Genomic DNA, 21,309 nt, shown 5'->3' on the forward strand with positions numbered 1-21,309 from the left:
TATTGAGGAAGTCAAGGTATTTGAGTCGGCGCGAGAGTTGCGACTCGATCCCGATTTAGATGGTCGGGCGCCGCCGCCGCCGCGACTCCGCCGCGACGCAGTGCCCCGGCCGCCGTCGCCGCGCGCGCCCCTTAGGCCCGCACCACAGAATTACTGACACAGAATCTCTAACATTGCAATTGACTATTTATCTAGAATGTTACTTTTTTACCAAACTGTGCATAATTGAAAACGTACGATTTGCAAGAATGTGTTTATATGATACGGCAGCTTTTATTATATCCACGGTCTCGGTGTTTATTCATCTGCGAGATTTAGTGAATTTAGACTGAGCTTCATAAATGTGACGCGTGAATGTGCTGTTTTTGTTTCGGACTTCTCAGTACGTGTCTTGGTTATTGCGCGGCATGTTGGGCGCGAGAAACTAACTGGCGAGATTGTTATCGGTGCCTTTTTAACTCGTTAAATCGTTGTCTTGTTAGTCTTTATTGTTGACGTAGGCTGCTCGAGTTCGCCAGTCGTTCATCGAACTGTTTAAAGAGATCTATCAATTAACTGTTATCTCGACGTGCGAAACTTTGAAGTGAATAGCCGATAATATTAAATAGATACTCAGTATTTAAATGAACACAATTTGTTTTAAATTATTCGAAAACAAATTTTTTCTCCGCCAAACCTTGGCAAGCGGCTTATCTGCTAGTGTTTATTTACAAGGCGCTCCGCAGCAACAGATTATAAATCGCCACCGGACGTTATTTCTGCGAGAAACGATTATCTCTTCATACGTTGAAAGCGTATGCAACACAAGCCAAACTGAATTTTATGATTAAGAGTTTAAGTGTGGTTTTGGAACATTGCTGCGGTAAAGAAGTGACCGATGACAGTGAGCTGAGTGTTAGAAGGCGATTTCCGGTGTGGGTGCAAATAGGAGCGTATGAGTGAGTCGTTTCATTGGGATTGCGATAAGACGAAGAAGACAGGTCGTGTGGAGCTAAAGTTGCGCGTGAGCGTGCGTGCGGTTGCGAGTGAGGGCGCGGCGAGATGCGGCTGTGATGCGCGCGCTCGCCCGCCGCACACAATGCGCCTCTGCGGCTGTTGCATCGGTTAGTTATGCACATGCATTGTTTATGCGCACCGCGATGTCCTCATCGTTCATTCAATATATCCCCCACTTCTTAACTAATACATCCATTATCCATTGTCTCGTGTTGCGATAGTGACCCAATCGTTTGCTATATGATTAAAGGGTGAACGCACCCGTCTTCATTTTTTTTAATAAGTATTGTGTACCTATACAATTTGGCGATTGTGCTGTGAAGTGTATTAAGTCAATAAATGAAATTGGATGTGGCTTAGCACAAAATAAGAAAATGTGGTGGCAGACGTGCAGCTGGATGACTCGTTCAGTCGTTATTCCTTTTCTAGAATTGTACCAACTGTTGCTACGATGCGCTAGACGTATGTACGTTGTACTTAATATAAAAGATATTTGTTTACTGTTTATCTTAATTTTTGTTTCCAAGTAAACGCAGTTTTAAAGAATATAATCACCTTAATAACAATTATTCAAACCACGTGACCATTTCATCCAAAATAAATTGTCTGTTAGATTTTTCCTACGATTATGAATAAGTGTTGAGAAGCCATTCAGGTCTATATCAAAAATTTTAAATAAGATGATTGGACTGAAAGATTAGCAAGTTAATCAAAAAAGAAAGAGGTCTATATACTTAACGTTGTTTGATAGGTTGATGGTTACTTCTATTTTTTGTAGTTACTGGACATATAAAGATTTTTTATGTACAAATGTTTCGCGACAACAATTTAACTTCAATCAAGTTGGCAAATAATATACATGTTAGTTTGTTGTTAACAGCTTTAGAAATGAGCTTACTTGTATTAGAAAGTACGTGAAAGTAAAATAGACTCCCATTGTAGTGGACTGAGCATGTAAGATTTTGTATGAATAGCTTTTGTGTTGGGTAAAAATCTAGCTGAATTTAATAGTAATCAGTTATTTAGAGGCAAGTAGATTCAGAATATAATTTACATTTTTATTTCTACAAACAAAAAAATCAACTAGCTGTTGATTAGCTGTTACGTTTGGGAAGTAATTTTTTTAAATTGTAAATAAAGTTTTGTATAAATTATTTTCAACAACTCGTAACCATTTTATTGAAGTTATAATCTATTCGTTCTGGGTAATAAAATTTAGTGCGTGGGGAGATCCACTCTTCAAGGTTGTTTCAAAGTTTTTGACAAACAACCATATATGGGAAGTCGATCAATTAGGGTTGTTCTGGCAACTTTACTTCCATGTCGATAGTTTACAATGAACCTAAACACACAAAGATCTGTATTATTCGAAAGTCCCATACACACTATTATGCAGTAGTTGTATACTTTTATGTAAATAGTGTTAATTAAAGTCACACCAATTAAGTAGTTTTATAACATCTGTTACTCAATAAAATTAAGTTAATTGCCTTAATTATAATATAATCGATGAAATTCTTTAAAACAATCATTATATCAAACGTAAACTCGTGTTTACACACATTTTGTTATCAACATTTACTAGTAAATTTATTTATATTTGACCTACTTTTATTAACACATCGTAAAAATCAAATTAACACGTAAATCATCGTGATAGTCGTTTTCAATGTCAATTACAACCAAAGTTTAACAAATAAAAAAATAACCTAGCTTAATTGTGTCCATACACTTGAATGATTTATTTAATTATATGAACTGAAACAGTACCTAGATAAGGAGTGTTGAAATTTTTATAGCTATACAAATGTAATGTTTAATAGCGTCTTGTGTTAGCGAGAGGCAAACTAAAGTGGAATGAATGTGGATGAGTGTTAATTAGTAAATTGGAAGAGGCGTCTTCTGTCCCACGACGCGCTGTAACAAATTGGGAGCCATTGTCTCCGTCTCAAACAAGACAATATTGTAATTTTGAATTTGAAATACATTTCAAGCGTTAAACGGAATTATATTGCACAAAAAACATGACAGCTAATGGACAAAAATAGAACTTTAGAATGATTATCACTTTTACTAACTTTTTGTTTGTTTAACAATCCCTGAACACATTGAAATATTTATGAACTAGCTGTTGCCTGCGACTTCGTCCACGCGGAATAAAAAAAATCTAGTAATAAATATAGACTGGGTCACCCGGGGATAGTGTAGCTTCCCAACAGTGAAAGAATTTTTCAAATCGGTTCGGTAGTTTCGGAGCCTATTCTATACAAACAAACAAATAGTGAAATCTTTTTTCTTTATAATATTAGTTTAGATAACATTTTATTGTAATTTGTTGCAATAGTAATACGTATATGAAATCATTTTAATTAATACATTGAAGTCTAGTTCGTTATTTTTATTCTAAATGCGTTTTGTTTATACACGAGGCCACGTGAAAACTCAGCAAACACCTGCGGTCGCCAGCCTCGGCTAAAATAGTACCAACCTAATTTCAACGTGCCTTCATTCATCCATTCGCAGAGGTAGACGTATTGATAAAAATATTCTCTTTCGATTTTGTTACTATTCAATTGAAAACAAAACTTTTTTAACATTTAAATTAAAATTCTACAAGCAATCAATTTATGTATTTTGTATTAAAAGTATTTACATTATTTATACCAGATTATAGTACCTTGTTTAAAAGGTTGATATTGAATCTTTATACACATAAAAATTTTCTTTACACAGGCACTTATTAAGAAAAAAAAAGCTAGATTATGATTGTCATGCATAGTATGTTTCGGAAACCGCTCTTTCTAATGTAAATTATTACTTGCCTTCTTCGACCAAGGCCTACTATATTCTTGGCATGGTCGGTACTTTCGCGTTGAGATTTTATACCACCAGTAAATAATAAAGTTTGTCGAAGCTTTTTGCAGCACTAAGTACAAATTTAGTATAATCTATACTAAGTTGAATCCTTAGTGACAAATAACACACTGAAGGCATCAGTTACAATGTATACGTGTGTGTTCCAGCGGGCGGAGGTCGCAAGTCGTCGACGGAGGAGGGCGTGCGACGCGCGTCGAGCGTGTCCGACGAGGGCGGGTTCAACGAGCCCTCGCCCGATGTCGCGGCGCTGCGGCCCTCGGAGCGCGCCCGCTCCGACCCCGACACGCTCTCCGTACTGCAGCAGGTAACACTAACAATACAAGCCACTCATCAACAAGCAGATGTTATTGTAAGTCGGGATTGATTGATTCTCAGTCGATTGACTGAGGAAGTACTAAAGTATTTTACTCCATCCTCCATCCCATAATTTTGTAGTAGAGTACTTAAGTTTTGTATCTCGACATTTCATTTGATTATTTATATATCGAAGACCCTAACTTATTTGCAATTTTCAAATCTTTTGATAGATCACAGTAATAATATGATATTCGGAGACGTTTTCCTCGTTTGCCATCTTTAATACTAAAATACTAATGATATTTTTATTTGTGTTAAGGATTCTGGTGTGGTGGTGAGCGAGGCGAGCCAGGGCTCCATCGAGGTGCTCGACAAGTCGACCACCAGTCAATGGAGCGTGTCTGAGGCCGAGGCTCCATCCAGCGATGCGGCGCAAGCGCACGACACCGACGACAAGCAGCCCGACAGTATGACGCCAGATGAGGCTGAAATACTTCTCAGCTCCAGGTTAGAAAACATTTCTTATAAAAAATTATCAAAAGAATATGACTTACTGATTTCTAACGACGATTGTCTAAGTTTGAACTGAGAATTGCAGTAAAAATTTTTCCAGCGAAGTAATTAGAAGTAACTGCAATCTACCACATAAATAAGAATTGGTGGAGAGCGAATTATCAAAATGTTTTCTCAGGTTTTTGATGTCATGTTTATCGATTTCACTTGATATGACAATGAATTTCAAATGCTTGGAAATCTAACATGCAAAATTATAGGAATTGTAGTTCTAAATTTATAATTAACATTAATGCTGAGAGTGTTACACTAACAGTTTTGTTATCTAATTATGTTAAATAACATTAAATTAATAAATATTAAATTAGTTATATACGTTCGTAGTATGTAATATGAATGTAAGAATGAATTTGAACTTCTCTCCTATTTCTTTCATACTTCTTTTTGCTGACAAAATTTTTTGACATCTTAAAATCTGGCTTTATTTTCTAATTTATTTCCATTTCCATTCTTAATTTTATTTATAATCTTGTCTTTTTTCTTCTGTACTGTAGTATTTTGTTAAAATATATTTAGCGCGCTTTTTCTTTTGCCCTTTCTAAGTATGTAACGTTCTTCTGTAATTTCTTTTATATTTACGTCTCTATGCTTATTATGAAAGTTTAATGTATTTTTTACCATTTGCATGCTGCCTGTGCGCACAACGCTTCATTCTTGCCCGATCACATTTGCAGCATTCTGGAGAAAAAACTTAGGTAAGACAGCTTTATATGTAGTTTTAGATTTTGTAGATTAAATTAGTTGTAGACATTTTTATTTAGTTTAAGTTAACGCAATTTATTTTTCTAATGGATCGTGCAAGTATTGTCTATATGACTGTGCTAATGCGGTGCAAATTTACGCTTGTCTGTTATTGGGTTCGAAAATTATTTCTTTTTGATAATTATTACAAATTGATGTATTTGAGTTCGCTCTTACTCTTATTAATTCTTACTCGTGTTAGAAGCCCGTAGCTCGTTTGCTGCATTTAAAAGGTTTTTTCTGTAACATTGTGTGTGTATTGCACAGACAAGAGGGTCTGCTGTCGGACGAGCAGGCGCAGGAGATCGTCGCCATGCTGTCCCCGCACGCCCCGCACGCCCCGCACGCCCCACACGCCGCACACGCCCCGCACACGGCACACGCACCACTCGCCAACGACAATGGCGTCTCGCTCAACGACAGCTACCAGTCTGTGCTCTCCTACGAGAGGTGAGCACATGTCACACAACATATAGTGAACACCTGAACAGTGAACACTTAAATGTCCTATATTCTATGACATAACGTCTTTTAACAATGTAATTTTCGTATTTCTGATTACGATAAACAATTATGATTCAATGAAAATGTTTTGAATTAATTCAGCATGCAGTCAGTGGATGAAAGCTACGAGTTTGTGTCACTTGAAGCGGACAACGGCACAGTGTCCGGTGAACGTCGCCACGACGACGAGCAGGACAGCGAGAGAGTGGAACAAGTCGAGCAGGTGGAACATGTTCAGCAGCAGGAACATGTTCCGCCGACGGAACATGTTCCCCGCACGGAACAAGTCGAGCAGACTCGCAAGGAGCCAGTGGATCCTTCAGAAACCGTATTCGATTACTACCCGCCGCACCCGCTGCGTGAGTTGGGCGAAGAAAACGGAATACATTACTTTGAAGATGGACATTTTTACACTGAGGTATGTTTTATCACATTGTTTTATGTTATATGAAAAAAGATTTTGACTCGTTATATAGGATGTTATATATTTTATATTGTTGCCATTTCCAGGTTGCTGGACTTCCACCAGTCGAGGATGATGAGGACGATGACTATTACCCACCTGTATTTGTTAAAAAGAATTCCAAAGTGAAATTCAGGTATGTGTTCATTATAAAGTCTTAATCAATTTTTTGAGACGCGTTTTTTTTATAAGGTGGCAAACGAACATGCGCCTGTCGGAATTCGTCGAAATGGCGAAGTAACCGCTGGCCACAGACATTCGTGATGGCAGATCCGTTGCTTCCTACCTTTAATCGACAGAGGAGACCCACAGAAAGAGAATATTTCTCCTTCCTATGCGTACCCTCCTCCATCCTTTTCTTATAAGAAACGGATGGGAAGAGAAATGAAGTTATATTACAATACTGAGATATTTTGTTTACGTGCAGTACGCAGCCGATGCGCGTGTTCTCGACGCACTCAGTACGCGAGTACGATCGCCGCAATGAGGATGTAGATCCTGTCGCCGCCTCCGCAGAGTACGAGCTGGAGAAACGAGTAGAGAAGATGCACGTCTTCCCAGTTGACCTCGTCAAGGGAAACGACGGACTGGGACTCTCTATTATAGGTAACGATACGATATCTAAAATTTAAATACTATTCGATATGCACTGAGATATGTGAGGTTATTTTTATAATGAGTCTCATTGTACATAAGTTGCTAATAAATGATTGAATATGGAAGGGAGTAAGATATATTGGACATGAAAAAAGGAAGAGGGTAAGGAAAAGTTATAAAGCGTATTAGTAGGGAAGGCGAAGCGGGGATTTTTGGATTTACTCGAGGCAGTTAAACATAATTGGGGAACCTTGCATCCAATTGAATACTCCTATCGCAAATGAAACGCTCCATATAGAGCCGCGCTTATAGGGTGACCAAAAAATGCTGATCTCTGTCAGGTATGGGCGTGGGTGCGGATGCGGGTCTGGAGAAGTTGGGCATCTTCGTTAAGACCATCACGGAGAGCGGGGCCGCAGCACGCGACGGACGCATACAGGTCAACGATCAGATCATTGAAGTCGACGGCAAGAGCCTGGTCAGTACACAATCTACATATATTGTTATTTATTTTATTATTGATTAATATAAAATAGCCTTTTCTCGACATTCCGTCTGCGAAGAATTTAAAAAAAAACTTAATAAGAAGACTATGTTTTCGTTCAGAATATGTTCTACATTTGTGCCATATTTCATCCATTAAGCCGTTCCGGAGATTCCTTCAAACAAACATCCATCTATCTAAATTTGGCATTTATAATATTAGTAAGATTTATGGCATTAGTTTTAATATTAAATGTGTTTTAAGGTCGGAGTGACACAAGCGTATGCGGCGTCAGTATTGCGCAACACATCGGGTCCGGTCAAGTTTCTCATCGGTCGAGAGAAAGATCCGGAGAACAGTGAAGTGGCGCATCTCATACGACAGTCACTGGCCGCTGATAAGGAGAGAGAAGAAAGGTTAGAAGAAAGACTACATTTTAATAGCAAACTTGTGTTATTGTTAAAACGGATATGATTAGCAAGATAAGTAAGTCTGATGTGAAACTGTGTTGTTTGTAGAGCGGCAAGAGAGCGGCAGCGCCGGCAGCAGGCTGAGGAGGAAGACAGCAACCAGCAGTCTTCCGCCGAAGCGGCCGTAGCGCAGGCACGCCATCCTGAAATCAACGAACTGCGCGCATTTTTGCAAGAGGTAGATTGTAATAGTCTTTACGAGTGCGGAAAGCCTGTCATTACAGAATTCCGACAAATGTCTACAGTTAACAGTCGGAACAAGTTGCAATGAAGGTTCTGCAAGTGTACTGAACAACTATTTTTAATACAGTTGCGAAAAAATTAAGCAATTTAATAGATAAATAAAAAGGATTTATTTGGAAAATGGCGCTAACCGTAAAATAATATAAACAGACATTGTTTTTGTTTTCTTCACCCATTCTGGGTAGGCAAAGGGAACTATGCCCATACAGCCAAGTTTTCAGTAGATTTTTTTTTATTGATATGAAATGAAAATGAAATTTAATGAGATGAAATAAAATGAAACCTAACCTAACTCATTGAATCAAATCATTAAATCTGATATTGAAACAAATTAGTAGCTTCTTTTTAAAAGTATTTGCATGAAAATTTCTATGATTTTTTTTGTACAAACTTAGTGGTTAATTTTTCTTTTTAATAGACATTATTTTGTCATTTGGGAAAGAGAACGCACGAGTTCGGAAAAGGTAAAGAAAAAGCTCGAATATGTAATGGCCCACATCCCGAACGCTATACGTCCCTGCATTACGCCACTTTTTGAGCAATTGTATTAAAAAAAAAGAATCTGTCACTGTTGTATGTTTATTTTACTTTATTTTATTGTACGTAAATATAATATGATTTATCTAGCTGGTGGGTATGGAGGCCGGCGGAGGTCGCGGGGAGGAGATCAGCTCGCGTGTGCGCGAGTGGTGTTCGCGGCGCGCACCACCGCCACCCTCACAGCATGCACTCGCCCGCGCCGCTGATGCACATAGAAAATACGACAAGGTTTATTTTGAAATTTATATAAAATATTATTTCATCATCATCTCCTTGACCTTGTCCCACCTACGTAGGGTCGGTGCACCAGGTTTCCATCCTCCAAATGAATCTGTCTGCCGTCATTTTCATTGTCACCCCCTTCTTGATCATGTTCACGCTATCCATCTATCTCTTCATAAGTCTATTTATTTATATTTATTAATATTATAGGTGCGGAGAAAAAAGGTGTACCTGAAGTGGTTAGTTCGTGAGAATGTGATGTGAAATGTGTCTCTGGATCTTGTATTGAAATTTGGATATTGGATATTATGGATGAGCATCGTTTAATGACATGTTATAACATATCGAGGATAACAAAAAATAATATTTTACCATTGTAAATGTAAATTGTTTGTTGTGCAGGCGCGTCGTGCATTGCGCGGTTGGCGACGCACGCGCGCGCTGGTGCGTGCGCGCGAGGAGTGGTGGAGCGGCGCGCTGCGGGACGCACACCGCGAGTACGCCACCGCGCTCTCCGCGCTGCACGACCGCGTCGCACGACTTGAAGTCTTACTGCTCGTATGTATCATTACTATTATTACCTTTTTAATTTATTTTTTATATCATAAGGTGGCAAACATAGCGAAGCAAACCCTGCCCATGGGCATATGTAATTGCAGATGCATTGCCTACATTTAATTAACGGAGGGGGGATACACATATAAAGACAATGACAATTTACCCTTCCCCGCCAAATCTACTTCCTATTCCCATCATTTCCTTATAAGAAAAGGATAGGAACAGAACGTGGACTATTTATTTATTTTATTTATTTATTTATAATATGTTGACAATAATATATGTACATAACTATCTCGCCAAACCACTTCCGTAGTTTGTAGGCGTCGCACCTTCTTAATCAACATACAATTTAAAAAAAGACTAAAAAGAAAGAAAACAATGATTACATATATATATACCTATCTTAAATCTAAACTAGGTATAGTGTACAAAACTTAGATAACAAAGATGTGTGAGAAATTACTTATTCTTCTAACAATATATTCTTTAGTTTTCTCTTCAGGGCGATCCCACTGTGTGTCGTCGCGCTATTTAAAATACATAAGAATTTGTTAATATATTTCGGAGCTAAATATCTTTTAGTTCGTTTCCCATAGTCATTTTTAACCCGTACTTCACGCAGCTTGCCTGCAGCAGCAGCCCTAGTATTATAACTATGAGTACCTTCGTCCAAGACTTTCTCTTTTTGATATGCTTGTAACGTTATAAGGTATTGGGTTTTTTTCTCTACAGGTAATATCTGGCACTCTTTAAAAAGTCTATAATAATCGTCTTTACACTTATCTTTAATTTTTCTATCCACAATTAATTTCAATAAACGCAACTGAATTTTTTTAATTTCGTCAATATAAGTTTTAAATGTTAACCCATACGAACTTAAGCCGTAACTAATCACAGAGTCCTTTAAAACTAGGCCTTTTAATACATTTCTCTTATTTAATTTCTTATTTGTTTAATCCATTATTATTAGGCTGTTATATGTTACAATGTGTGAGTGAGTGGTGGGTCTGATGTTGCAGGAGACGCAGAAGAAGGCGGGACTGCCCGTGATGCTGCCTCACGAGCCGTCGGCCCGCCGCGAGACTCCGCCCCTGCCGCGACGCCCAGACCCCGATCCGCTCATGATTGACGGTAAACTTTACACTCTAATATAATCATTACAGTTATTTAATATGAAGAATTCGATTTATATATGCAGAAGTACATACATAGCGCTTTCATTAATACTTAGCTTTTCCCACTTCTCCGTCATACATATTTAAAAACGCGCTTTGATTTTCTCAGATGTATTAGATTTTCGCTTAACATAATTTGCTTGCTTTTTATATACAGTAAGCTAACTATTTTGATGTTTTATTCATAGATCCATGGAGCTCGGACAGCGATCTATCAGACTTGTCCCCGATAGAGGACGAGTATGCGAAAGTGGACAAGTCTGACAGGAGGCAGCGCGAGGCGCCCGACATCGGCGACGTCACTGCACCAGCGCCCGCCGCTGACACCCGGCCTCCCGCCCCCCACGACAAGCCCGCCGCCCCCGACACATCTCCCGCCCCCGCCCCCGCACCCACGCACACGCCCACACCCGCCCCCGCCCCCGCTCCCTCCGCCAGTGCGCCCGCACCCACCAGCAGTGCTGCCTCCGTCACTAACTATACTCCCACATTTAATGATAATCTGTAAGTCATTTCACCGTCTTTAATATTTTTTTTATTTCTAGAATTGCTTATCTTAAACTTATATCTTGTTGGCTAGGATGATTTTATTAAAAAAAAAAATTATAACCTCATGGTACAGTAGCGGAAGTGGCACGATGCGCAGCTGCAGCTCTGCGGGCGGCGACAGTGTGGGCGGGGCGTCGCGCGAGCTGGACGCAGCGGTGCCGCGCGGTGTCCTGCTCGACACCTCCGCACACCGCGCTCGCACTGACCTCGCCAGGCATCGCCCACACGCCCCGCACTCGCCGCACTCGCTCAGCAATGCCAGCTCTGTACAACTACTTTTATCCATTTAAATATCCTTGAAAACGATACAGGAATTCCCTCTAATATGCGTTTTAAACTAATAAACTTTATTTTTATTTCCAGTACGACGGCCTGGACGACTCTTACAATGATTCAGCCGACGAATCGTTGAGCGAATCCACATCTGGGCCGCCACATTCCAATGTTACGGTGAGCTCAAATACAAAGTTTAGGAGAATAGTTACCACGCGTCACAAGACATATTGTTATCTCTGTTTTATCAAAGAAATACGCTTGTGTACACGAGTTTCGATAGTGACTGAAAGCTATGTATTGTTTATTGAAATGTATCAGCGAGATACGCGGCAGAGCTGCGGCAGCTCTATCGGCAGCGCGACTGACGACGGCGTGTACTCGCGCGACCACCGACATCACCCGCTCTCAGGTAACGCCCAATTACATGTCAAACCACACCCACAACTACTTATATACACGCAATGTTATAGCTTCCGCATTCTGTGTAAGATTGTCGCGTTGTGAATCTTATTTACCATGACTACCTAACTTTGTCTTAATTTTTTAGGTTACTTTTTTATATGTGAAAGATCTTTTATTATTGATCATTTCGAATGTAACGTAGATAAGATTTACACGCACGTTATTTATTTGTGATTAATATTGCTTTATGTAACTGATACGTCACGCACAATGCTTTACAGAGTTATACAAGCTGATTATATATTGAGTATATGTACAAGAATAGCGGGTTTCATCATTTCACATTTAGTTTATCAGTTAGGGTTTAGTAGATTTTGGGAATGCTTTAAATGGGAAAATAAAGATGCATATCTACAATTAAATTAAACAAAAATTGCAAACGTTAACAGTAACAATAATAATTTTCATCAAAGTTTTATATTTATATACAGTTGTTTTTACACAAAACAAGTATATCGATGTCAGTCAAAAGTTTGCATGTAGGAGAATGTAGAAAGATTCATCAGACTAGAGAGGTATATAAGAACAAAGTTCTAGTAGGATTTTAAATTAGACAGTAAAGATATAAGATCTGAAATAAGGCGTGTAATATCGAGTAAAGCAAGAAGCGGAGGACGTAGATGAGGTAGTTGAGTACGGTTAGGTCCGCCGGCGTCGCTGGCAGAGCAACTGAAGCAAGTGTTGGCGGAGCGCGAGCGGCGGCTGGGGGGCGCGCCCGAGACTCACCCCGCCCACCCCGCGCACCCCGCACACGCCCCGCCCACCTCCCTCGCCTCGCCACACCCGGACCCGGTGCAGCTCACCAACGACCTCGTCGATGAGATACGACAGGCCGTCAACGAGGCCAACGCACGAGGTTTGTATTATACGTACGAATTACCTTGTTACGATCACTTTTCAACCCGGTTATGATGACTTTTTTTAATTTAAATCATAAACATGTTCTAGAACACATGACCTTTTATTTTTGTAGACAATATGAATTTGACATTATTGTATAACGAATGGTGGATATTGAAGTATGTGATTGTATGAAGATTAAACAAGTGTAGAAATTTAATTTTAAATTCTTATAGAAATATGGTTTATGATTGCTACTAATTTTAGATATTTATTTAAACCCGAATCGAAATCATTATCTGTTGGTTTAATGCTTTTAAATTTTAGTTTAGTTTGCTTTTTATTTGGGTGGTGGATACCATTTTGTTTTTTTAATGTATGTTTGCAGTGTTTATTTTGTTTTGTTTTTATTTCAACTATTTACACTTTAATAATCCTAATAATTGGTCTATTTAGCTCCTGACAGACTTGATTATATTAGAAATGTGTGCATGTGTGACTTATCTTGATTTATGTTCGTACAATAAAACACCCGTTTTCACTTGCAAAAATGCTAGTTGCATTAAGACGTTGGCTGCGGAATGACAGAAAATATTTTTTTGTATAAAATTTAGATTTGTTATCGCTCATATATAAATTAGTACAATTATGTAATTAAAAATATGCCATTTACAATAAAATTAAATAATATTTGTTGTGAGCAAAATTTTTAATTAAAATTTAGACTGCAATCAGCAAGTATTTTATTTATTTTTTTATGTAATATGTTCAACCATTATATTTTATATTCAGCTAATATAATTTAATACTGAATGATAAGTGAAATGGTTTAAAAGTTTAGTCGTCCGCTGCCAATGTGTAGGAATTTACAGGTCTCGGTATACAATATAGCGCCCTTCTTGTTTTTATAAATCCAATCGATATCAGCTCATTAAATAAATAAAGATGCATTGTTTGTGTTACATATTATAGGAAATGAAAATATAACCGTCTTAGAAAATTATTGCGACATAGAAACTTAGCTTGGAATCTATAAATTGTTGCGGTAAACAAACAGTCAATAAAACTTTTGAATTAATTCTTAATTTACATGATAAAAATCAATCTTCAAATTATATTTAGTAAACAAGAGGTGGGGTTTATAAGCTGTCCCTTTGTGCCCTTACGGTAATATACGGTGTGTGTGTAAGAAGGGTGCTATAAGGTGTATGCCGGGTACCGAGGTGAGTGGAGGACGGGCGGCGAGTGAAGGCTGCGGGTGTGGTTGTAGTGAAGAAAGCTCCGGCTTGTGTAGTCGGCGGCGAGGTGCCGTGGCAGCCGCTGTCGGCCGCCGTCTCTGAGGCCAGTCTGTCGCCGCCGCCCGCCGCGCTCGCCACGCAGCCCGTCACGCAGTGGACCAAGCAACAGGTGACTATAATATGCTATAGTGTATCTTTTGAGCCTATTCCGAATCTTCCGAGTCGTGCTCTTCATCCACTGATATAACCCATGATGTACTATCGACTTCAATCTTTTTGCAGCATATACCTTTTATCCTTATAGAATGGTGTGCAAATTAGACAAAAAAGCGTAAAAGTGCTGTTACAATGTGCCTTTGTAGCAAACTTTAAAGTGAGCTACATCAGATGATCCATAACGATAACGTTTAATGATTAGGTATGGCAGTGGGTGTCGGGGCTGGGCGAAGGCCTGGAGCGTCACGCGGGGGCGTTCGCGTCCCGCGGCGTCGACGGAGCCCTGCTGCTGGCGCTGAGCTCTGCAGACCTCAAGCTGCTGGGCCTCGGCGGTGATCAACGCAGGCGCATGAAGAGACGCCTCAAGGAGCTGCGCTCCGCACACGAGAAACATCTCAAAGCGCTCAAAAAGGCAGAAAAGAAAGCCAAGAAGAAATAGACACGCTGATACCAACGACTGTTATGTACTAAGCATATTATTATAAGTACTTGAAGTATGTCAGAGATGAAATTACGAACTATTCAATCAAGGTAATGTACTGTTGAACGAAAACGATGATTTTTGCTCACTAGTAATCAAAATTTTTCGATTGTCATAATCTAAAGTCTATATAAGACTCTAGTACTTATATATATTTGAAAAGTACTAATTAATCATAATTTTTGTGACTTTTAAAAATATAGTCCCCCCCCGATTAGTGAAGCTTAGAGTTCCGAATTACCACAAAATTTACTTAAGCGCTAGTACGCACCAAAGATCCAGTTTGCACAGACATGAATATGTGAAACTTTTTAGAATTTAGTAAATTATAAAGTTCTATCGCATGATAGGACGGTTTCGGACTCTTTAGGTCATTATATAATCACAAATAAATGTATGTGGTTGTATGTCTAAATGTTTCTACTTACTACTACTTAAGAATTTTTTCTTTATAAAAATAATAAGCGAAGTAAGAATTATTGGAATTGGATCTTTAGACAGTAATGTATAAAAATGGTGTGCGATTATATTGTAACTTCACTTTAAATAACATGTACTTTTAAATAACATTATTATTAATTTCTGTTGGTGACCAAAAAGACAATAGAATTTCGGCTAAAGTTTTTCTTTTATATAAACACAGCAAATGATTCTATTTTCTCTTAAAATATACATCTTGCCAATTTATTGTAAAGTCTAAGTCTTTATTCTCTAAAACTTATGAAATTTCATAAATTAAATTCAACGGCCCTGTCTGTTTCTATTGATTTCTATGTTTCGAGCTCGTGTCTATTAAATTTTAATGTTCGTAATTGTTTATGGTCATCACGTGATCATGTAAGGTGTCAAAAACCTATATGAATTATTTTTTCCTGAGATTACTTGACTTCAAATAATGAATCGTACCTGTAACAATCGAAGCTTTATGCTTGTGTTGAATTAGATTAGGTGAAGACTTTGAATTTTTTATAACAGTAAGAACTTTTTATAATTCTGATTCCGTTTGAATTATAAATTATTTTGGTATTTTACCATCATATCAATTATGTGGATTGTGCTTACCCTAAAAATGTCCGTGACTGAAGATAACGTTGGCAATATAGCTTTGTCTGATAGAGTGCCATCTGACTTGTAGCTTAGTGTTTAGTGACGTTAGTGCCGCTTCGAACGATGAAACGAAATACGTTGAACGAAATTTAGTAAAATTATTATATAAGTGATTGGAAGTGAACAATTGTTTAGTGGACAGGGAGCGCAATGCGCGTGCGCAGACACGCCGACCTGCGTATACAATGCTTGTTCCTACATTTCGTATTTATTGTGTCAGTTTTTTTCTTCGAGATTATTGATATGAGATAATTGACTGTTTGAAAAATACTGGCTCAATCTAGTCATAAGATCAATATGTAAGCTGAAATTTATTGACTTACTATATAGCATTTTTTGTCTTAAAAACTTTGAAACGATAAGATTATACTATATATTATGTTTATGTAACGTAATACTTATTCACTATATGTTATTGAGATGGTCTGAGTGATCGCATATTATAGATCTATAGTCGAAATTTAGTAATTTTCGCATTTATTTATCAGTTGTATTGCACAAAACGTACTTAGTAAATACTGTAACCAGTCACGGTTGCTGGTTTAACTTACTTGTATATGTAAAACAGAACATACATAAAGCATGTGATCTCATCATATAAGTGTACCGGAATGTGAATATAATGTACCCCCTTGTGCAGTGTATACAATAGACCTATATCATGATCGCCATCGACTCTGTTTTAACATTCCAGTAACAACACTCTCGGATAATCTGTGTGTGTGATTTTTTTTGATGATTTAGACAAGCTTTTATAGTTTCCTTAGGCGAATACATAGATTTATCTAAGTGTTATTCTGTGTGTTTGGTTCCATAGCAATTTACAGTGTAAATATAGTCTCGAAGTTGACTTGACGAGGGACAAAATACAAGTGTGCTAGATTTCAATGTACGACCGAATGTACGATGTGCATTTAGGATATTTATTTCAATTAAGATTTAATATAAATGTAAGTAGGAAGTCCAATAACAATTGCCAAAATCCACGAATACTTTTAACATTGTTGATTTTTTTTAATTCTTTTTTTTTCCTTTAAATTATTTAATATTTATTTTGGGACCAAATTAATTTATTATGAACTTACATCTTTTATTATTTATGTATTTTTTGGTGTGTTCAGTTTAAAGATTTTTATTTTATAAATAAATAAAGAAACCAAAGTGTAAACTGCATAGTTTTTCCTTTCCATAAAATGTTTAATGTTATTATTTACGTTTTGTGAGGTGATAAAAATATAATCTACAGTCGTGAGCCGAGTTTTTTTCTTATAATGAAATATTATAAGTAAACCTGACTTAATACTGAAATAGCAGTTGCTTTCTGATGGCAAAGAATGATATTTGGCACTTTATTATGTTTTATACAGCAGCAATTTTTATGATATCTTCCCATATTTCACTGGACTTGCTAGAAGTGTGTTTCTGAAACTGTTGGCTAATGTTGTTATCTCTGCTTTGACTTTGATAATGACAGGGATAATCTATATATGAGCCGCTCAGTGCACACATCGATTAACTCCACTTTTTGAAAAATCTTAAATTTAAGTGTCAAAGCCCTTGGTATAGTCATAACTTTTTATATTTATAATAACTTTCCTGAATAATAAAGATTAGCACCGTTAAATGGCAATTTTTTTTTGGCCATTGAATAATAAGTAATTTATTTCAGATGCCATTTCGATTAACTCCATACTCTAATGTAAATCGTTTCGGTAACGCTGTATCTGTTCTGGCCGTGCATCGACGCTTATTTGTTTTTAAACAGCGGAAGATACTCTCTCCCTCTCCCTCTCAATAATATTCGTAACAAAATCGCATCGGTAAACTACTACTATAGTCCGGTCGCGGAGGACGAAGAATTTCGTACAATGAACTCTTTACCTACTGACAGAGGTTACAAACATTTTTGTATTTAGTGCGGTTTACATGAATTATTTGAAGGAGAAAGAAAATTTACCAACTTATAAAATATAGTTATTATTATTATATAAATTATTTATTTAGATTTAATAATACAAGTAATAAAAATCTAGACAAGTATCTAGTAATAAAAAATCAGAATCCGATTTCTCTGTTTCGGAGTAACTGTTTTCCGAAGACGTCTCGCCTGTCACATTTATTACAAAAGAATCAATAGTTTTGTCAACATTATCATCTAGTCTAGCTAATTTCGATTCCTCTTATTAAAAATTAAACTTATAGTCTCCAATAAAAGGTTTACAATCCCTGAGGACGGCGGCCTTTGCTTCTGTGCGAGCGAGACTCATTATATTTACACGGGAGTGACAGAGACGGGTAATGCGAGTTCAATGTACGAAATTCTTCGTGCTCCGCGACTGGACTATACTACTACTATTACTACTATAAGAACTTGTCAACAAATCGAAATGACGAATCCTCGCATACAGCTGATGAAGAAGACATTATTTATAATATTGCTGAATCATCCCAAAGAATAATGCCGCTAACATAAAACTTCTATGAATTAATTACAAAAATTATATTATAACAGAACTGCCAACATACATTTTTATGGAAAAGCTGTGATAAAAATGTATGATAACAAACTTTTTCTGTAGTAAAAATGTAATACTTAATTTAACTTTATTACTTTTTTCAGTTGCCAAATCGATTAACTCCACCAGTCATGTAAAAACTGTAACATTACTGACGATTGTTTGTTGGCTATTCTTTCTTATTAATTTTATACACCGTTAGATGAAAGCTATATCTGCAATTATGCATTCTACATTATATATTTGAATTCATATTATCAGAGGAATTTTAAAAAACAATATACAACAAATTACATCATTGCGTTTCTCAACTTTTTGTTTTATGGAGTTAATCGATGTGTGCACTGAACGGCTCATATATAAAAGAAAGTCGTGTTAGTTACACTATTTATAACTCAAGAACGGCCGAACTGATTTAGCTGAAAATTGATGGGGTGGTAGCTTAGAACTAGGAAACTGACATAGGAACTTTTTTATCTTGTGTGCATTTTTTTTATTGCGCGCGGACGGAGTCGCGGGTAAAAGCTAGTATGTACAGAGATTATGGTCCCAGAAACACATGGTACGTAATTTAGCGGCAGCATGGAGACTTGTTAAATCCTATCCTAGGCATTCTATCTTCATTCATTTCATCTTTCTCCAAAGACTACTATTGAAATTCACATCAAAATAAAAATTGCAAGATTTGATTGAAAGAGGACAGGTGAAACTAATTAAAAGATTGTAACAGACATTTCTAAGATTCACTGTTACAAATAATAATGAGGATTTAATAAAAAAAAAAACAATTTATAAACTTTACCCAGTTTTATTTTTCGGTTTCTTATTTCGTTTTCTCTTTTTCGATTTTTTAGCAGATGGTGCATTGAGCTCTTCATTTTGGTTATCATCCCCATAGGATATAGTCACAAATGCACCTGGTTTTCTTTTCATTGGTGGTTTTTCTTCAATACATTCAGAATTATCACTATCACTAGCATTTTTTACCACATCTTCCGTTTCATCTTCGTAGTCTGACTCTTCTTTCTTAACAAGATGATTTTGTTTATTCAATGTAATACAAGTGACCCTACAGGATGCATTGTTTGTACATATTTCTTGTAGTTTTTCATCTTTAACACTCCAAGCTTTCATCTCTCCCGAGCTTGATGCTGAGTAAAGAATATTATTTTCATAATACAAACATTTGACTCTTTGCTTGTGCCCTTGATATGTGAGGGCTTGACTGTCCGCAACATTCAATGTTATAATGTTCCCATTCTCTAAACCCACATAAATTCTTTCATCATTAATCCATTGTACTGATGTTGGTTTTGAATTACAAGATATTCTTTTCTCAATGCCGGCTTTGCTAATAGTCCAAACATCAAGGGTTTGCAGGGATAGTAATGAAAATCTATCACCACCAGGAGAAAACTTGATTTCTGTAGGCAATGTTAATCCTTTACTTGAGAGGTTAATGGTAAATGCTGGCCGGCCTTTAACTAAGTTCCATGTTCGTAGTGTTTTGTCACCACCAATACTCAATGCCAATTTGTCAGATGGATGAACAGCTATAGCAGTAACTGGTTCACCTGAAACAGATAAATATTTAGTTCCACAGTAAATTTTAAAAACATTTTTATGATGTTTATGTATGTAAGAACACTTACCTCCATGTGCTTTTTTCCAGACCTTCTCAATCTGCCAATTACCTGTCCGGGTGATAATGATAGAGCCATCATCACTGCCAGTCAATAAATGTGTGCCGCTGTTAGTGAAAGCAACGGCATTGATTGTGCCATCGTGGTTCATAAGGACTGTATGTTCCTTACGAGTTTTTAAATCTATCACAACAACCTTATCATCCGTGCCTCCCGAAGCGAGAAATTTTCCAGCAATCGCAACACATCGCACCGATGCTGTATGGGAATGTGTTGCAAAAGTCTGTTTTAGTCGTGTAACCTAGAACAAAAATTGGCATAAAAATTGGCTCTTGAAATATTGTATAATCGTAAGTATGATTGATACTACACTTACATTGTCATCTGAGCGTAATGAATATCCAAGTAAAAATCCTTCGTAAGTACCTATTACTAACTCGTCCATTGTATTTGTTTTATATTTGTACTTTTATTTAAGGAAAGCTTAAAAAAATAACATAACCTTATTTCCACATTGCTTAAGAAACGTCACTTCAACTTCAACATGCAATCAATATGTCAATGCTCAGATGAAGAATTATATAGATATGACACGCGCGTTCACCCGTAAGGGACAGATAGAGAGTACTATAGACTATACCTATATATAAGTAAAAGGATTGGGGTTACCAGTTATTTGTTTTGTCCCGAAAATGAATAATTACGATATAATTTAATATAGACCAATTTATATATTCCCAATTAAATTGTAATTAATAAACGTAATAAATATAAAAAACAATGCGTAATTTTTGTTTATGTGACTAAGATTACGTAAACAGATTTTTTTAGTAATACTTAGTCAGGTCATAAATTCTGTTACATGTTTAATATAAAATAATTGAAACAAGTTTATTCATTATGTGACCATTTATATACCAAAATGAACTTAACAAAACATAGATTCTTATGACACTAAAGTTTATTCAAAATGACATCCGTGATTTTGAATACAGGCCTTCAATCTGCTCGGCCAGTCGTCTATCACAGCACGAACGAGGTCCATGTCAATATCGGCGGCTGCCTTAATCAAGGATGTCTTGAGTGACTCCAAAAAAAGAATTTCCCGATATTTTTTTCCCGCGTACTGCTTCAACAAAGCGCGGCATCTCTTCAGTCTTAGGTCCATTAGACGAGCATTCAAACGATGTCCTATTTTTCTTCGATATGCACGAAGCCCTAAGTCTTCATAAAAAGCT

The 21,309-nt window shown here is 37.0% G+C and overlaps 2 protein-coding genes across 2 annotated transcripts in view; one reads left to right on the top strand and one right to left on the bottom strand.

Annotated features, from left to right (window-relative positions):
• LOC106713696 overlaps positions 1–15,322 on the top strand; it is a 31,744-nt gene extending 16,422 nt beyond the window's left edge. The window contains exons 4-25 of the mRNA XM_045680341.1: positions 384–439; positions 929–1,103; positions 4,020–4,177; positions 4,490–4,677; positions 5,418–5,438; positions 5,752–5,934; positions 6,091–6,406; positions 6,499–6,587; positions 6,879–7,057; positions 7,390–7,526; positions 7,797–7,948; positions 8,051–8,180; positions 8,873–9,013; positions 9,410–9,565; positions 10,588–10,699; positions 10,932–11,247; positions 11,366–11,558; positions 11,656–11,742; positions 11,887–11,977; positions 12,674–12,886; positions 14,141–14,277; positions 14,527–15,322. Coding sequence (XP_045536297.1) covers positions 384–439; positions 929–1,103; positions 4,020–4,177; positions 4,490–4,677; positions 5,418–5,438; positions 5,752–5,934; positions 6,091–6,406; positions 6,499–6,587; positions 6,879–7,057; positions 7,390–7,526; positions 7,797–7,948; positions 8,051–8,180; positions 8,873–9,013; positions 9,410–9,565; positions 10,588–10,699; positions 10,932–11,247; positions 11,366–11,558; positions 11,656–11,742; positions 11,887–11,977; positions 12,674–12,886; positions 14,141–14,277; positions 14,527–14,763 — 3,467 coding nt within the window. The 3' untranslated portion in view covers positions 14,764–15,322. The remainder of the gene's footprint in view (positions 1–383; positions 440–928; positions 1,104–4,019; positions 4,178–4,489; positions 4,678–5,417; positions 5,439–5,751; positions 5,935–6,090; positions 6,407–6,498; positions 6,588–6,878; positions 7,058–7,389; positions 7,527–7,796; positions 7,949–8,050; positions 8,181–8,872; positions 9,014–9,409; positions 9,566–10,587; positions 10,700–10,931; positions 11,248–11,365; positions 11,559–11,655; positions 11,743–11,886; positions 11,978–12,673; positions 12,887–14,140; positions 14,278–14,526) is intronic.
• Positions 15,323–19,226: 3,904 nt separating this feature from the next.
• LOC106713695 (p21-activated protein kinase-interacting protein 1-like) lies at positions 19,227–20,613 on the bottom strand. Its single transcript, XM_014506540.2, has 3 exons — positions 20,448–20,613; positions 20,081–20,372; positions 19,227–20,002 (listed from the first exon to the last, which is right to left on the bottom strand). The coding sequence occupies exons 1-3, from the start codon at positions 20,514–20,516 to the stop codon at positions 19,227–19,229; spliced, it is 1,137 nt and encodes a 378-aa protein (XP_014362026.2). The 5' UTR covers positions 20,517–20,613.
• Between the last annotated feature and the right edge of the window lie 696 nt (positions 20,614–21,309).

This window comes from Papilio machaon, chromosome 12 (genome assembly GCF_912999745.1).
Source record: "Papilio machaon chromosome 12, ilPapMach1.1, whole genome shotgun sequence".
NCBI lineage: Eukaryota > Metazoa > Arthropoda > Insecta > Lepidoptera > Papilionidae > Papilio > Papilio machaon.

What these genes read in the sequence shown, in the direction of transcription:
- LOC106713695 (XM_014506540.2), bottom strand. Translation starts at nt 20,516, where the DNA reads ATGGACGAGTTAGTAATAGGTACTTACGAAGGATTTTTACTTGGATAT. An exon ending in CATTACGCTCAGATGACAAT is followed by an intron (nt 20,373 to 20,447) that starts GTAAGTGTAGTA and finishes TTTTTGTTCTAG; the next exon opens with GTTACACGACTAAAACAGAC. An exon ending in CTGGAAAAAAGCACATGGAG is followed by an intron (nt 20,003 to 20,080) that starts GTAAGTGTTCTT and finishes TATCTGTTTCAG; the next exon opens with GTGAACCAGTTACTGCTATA.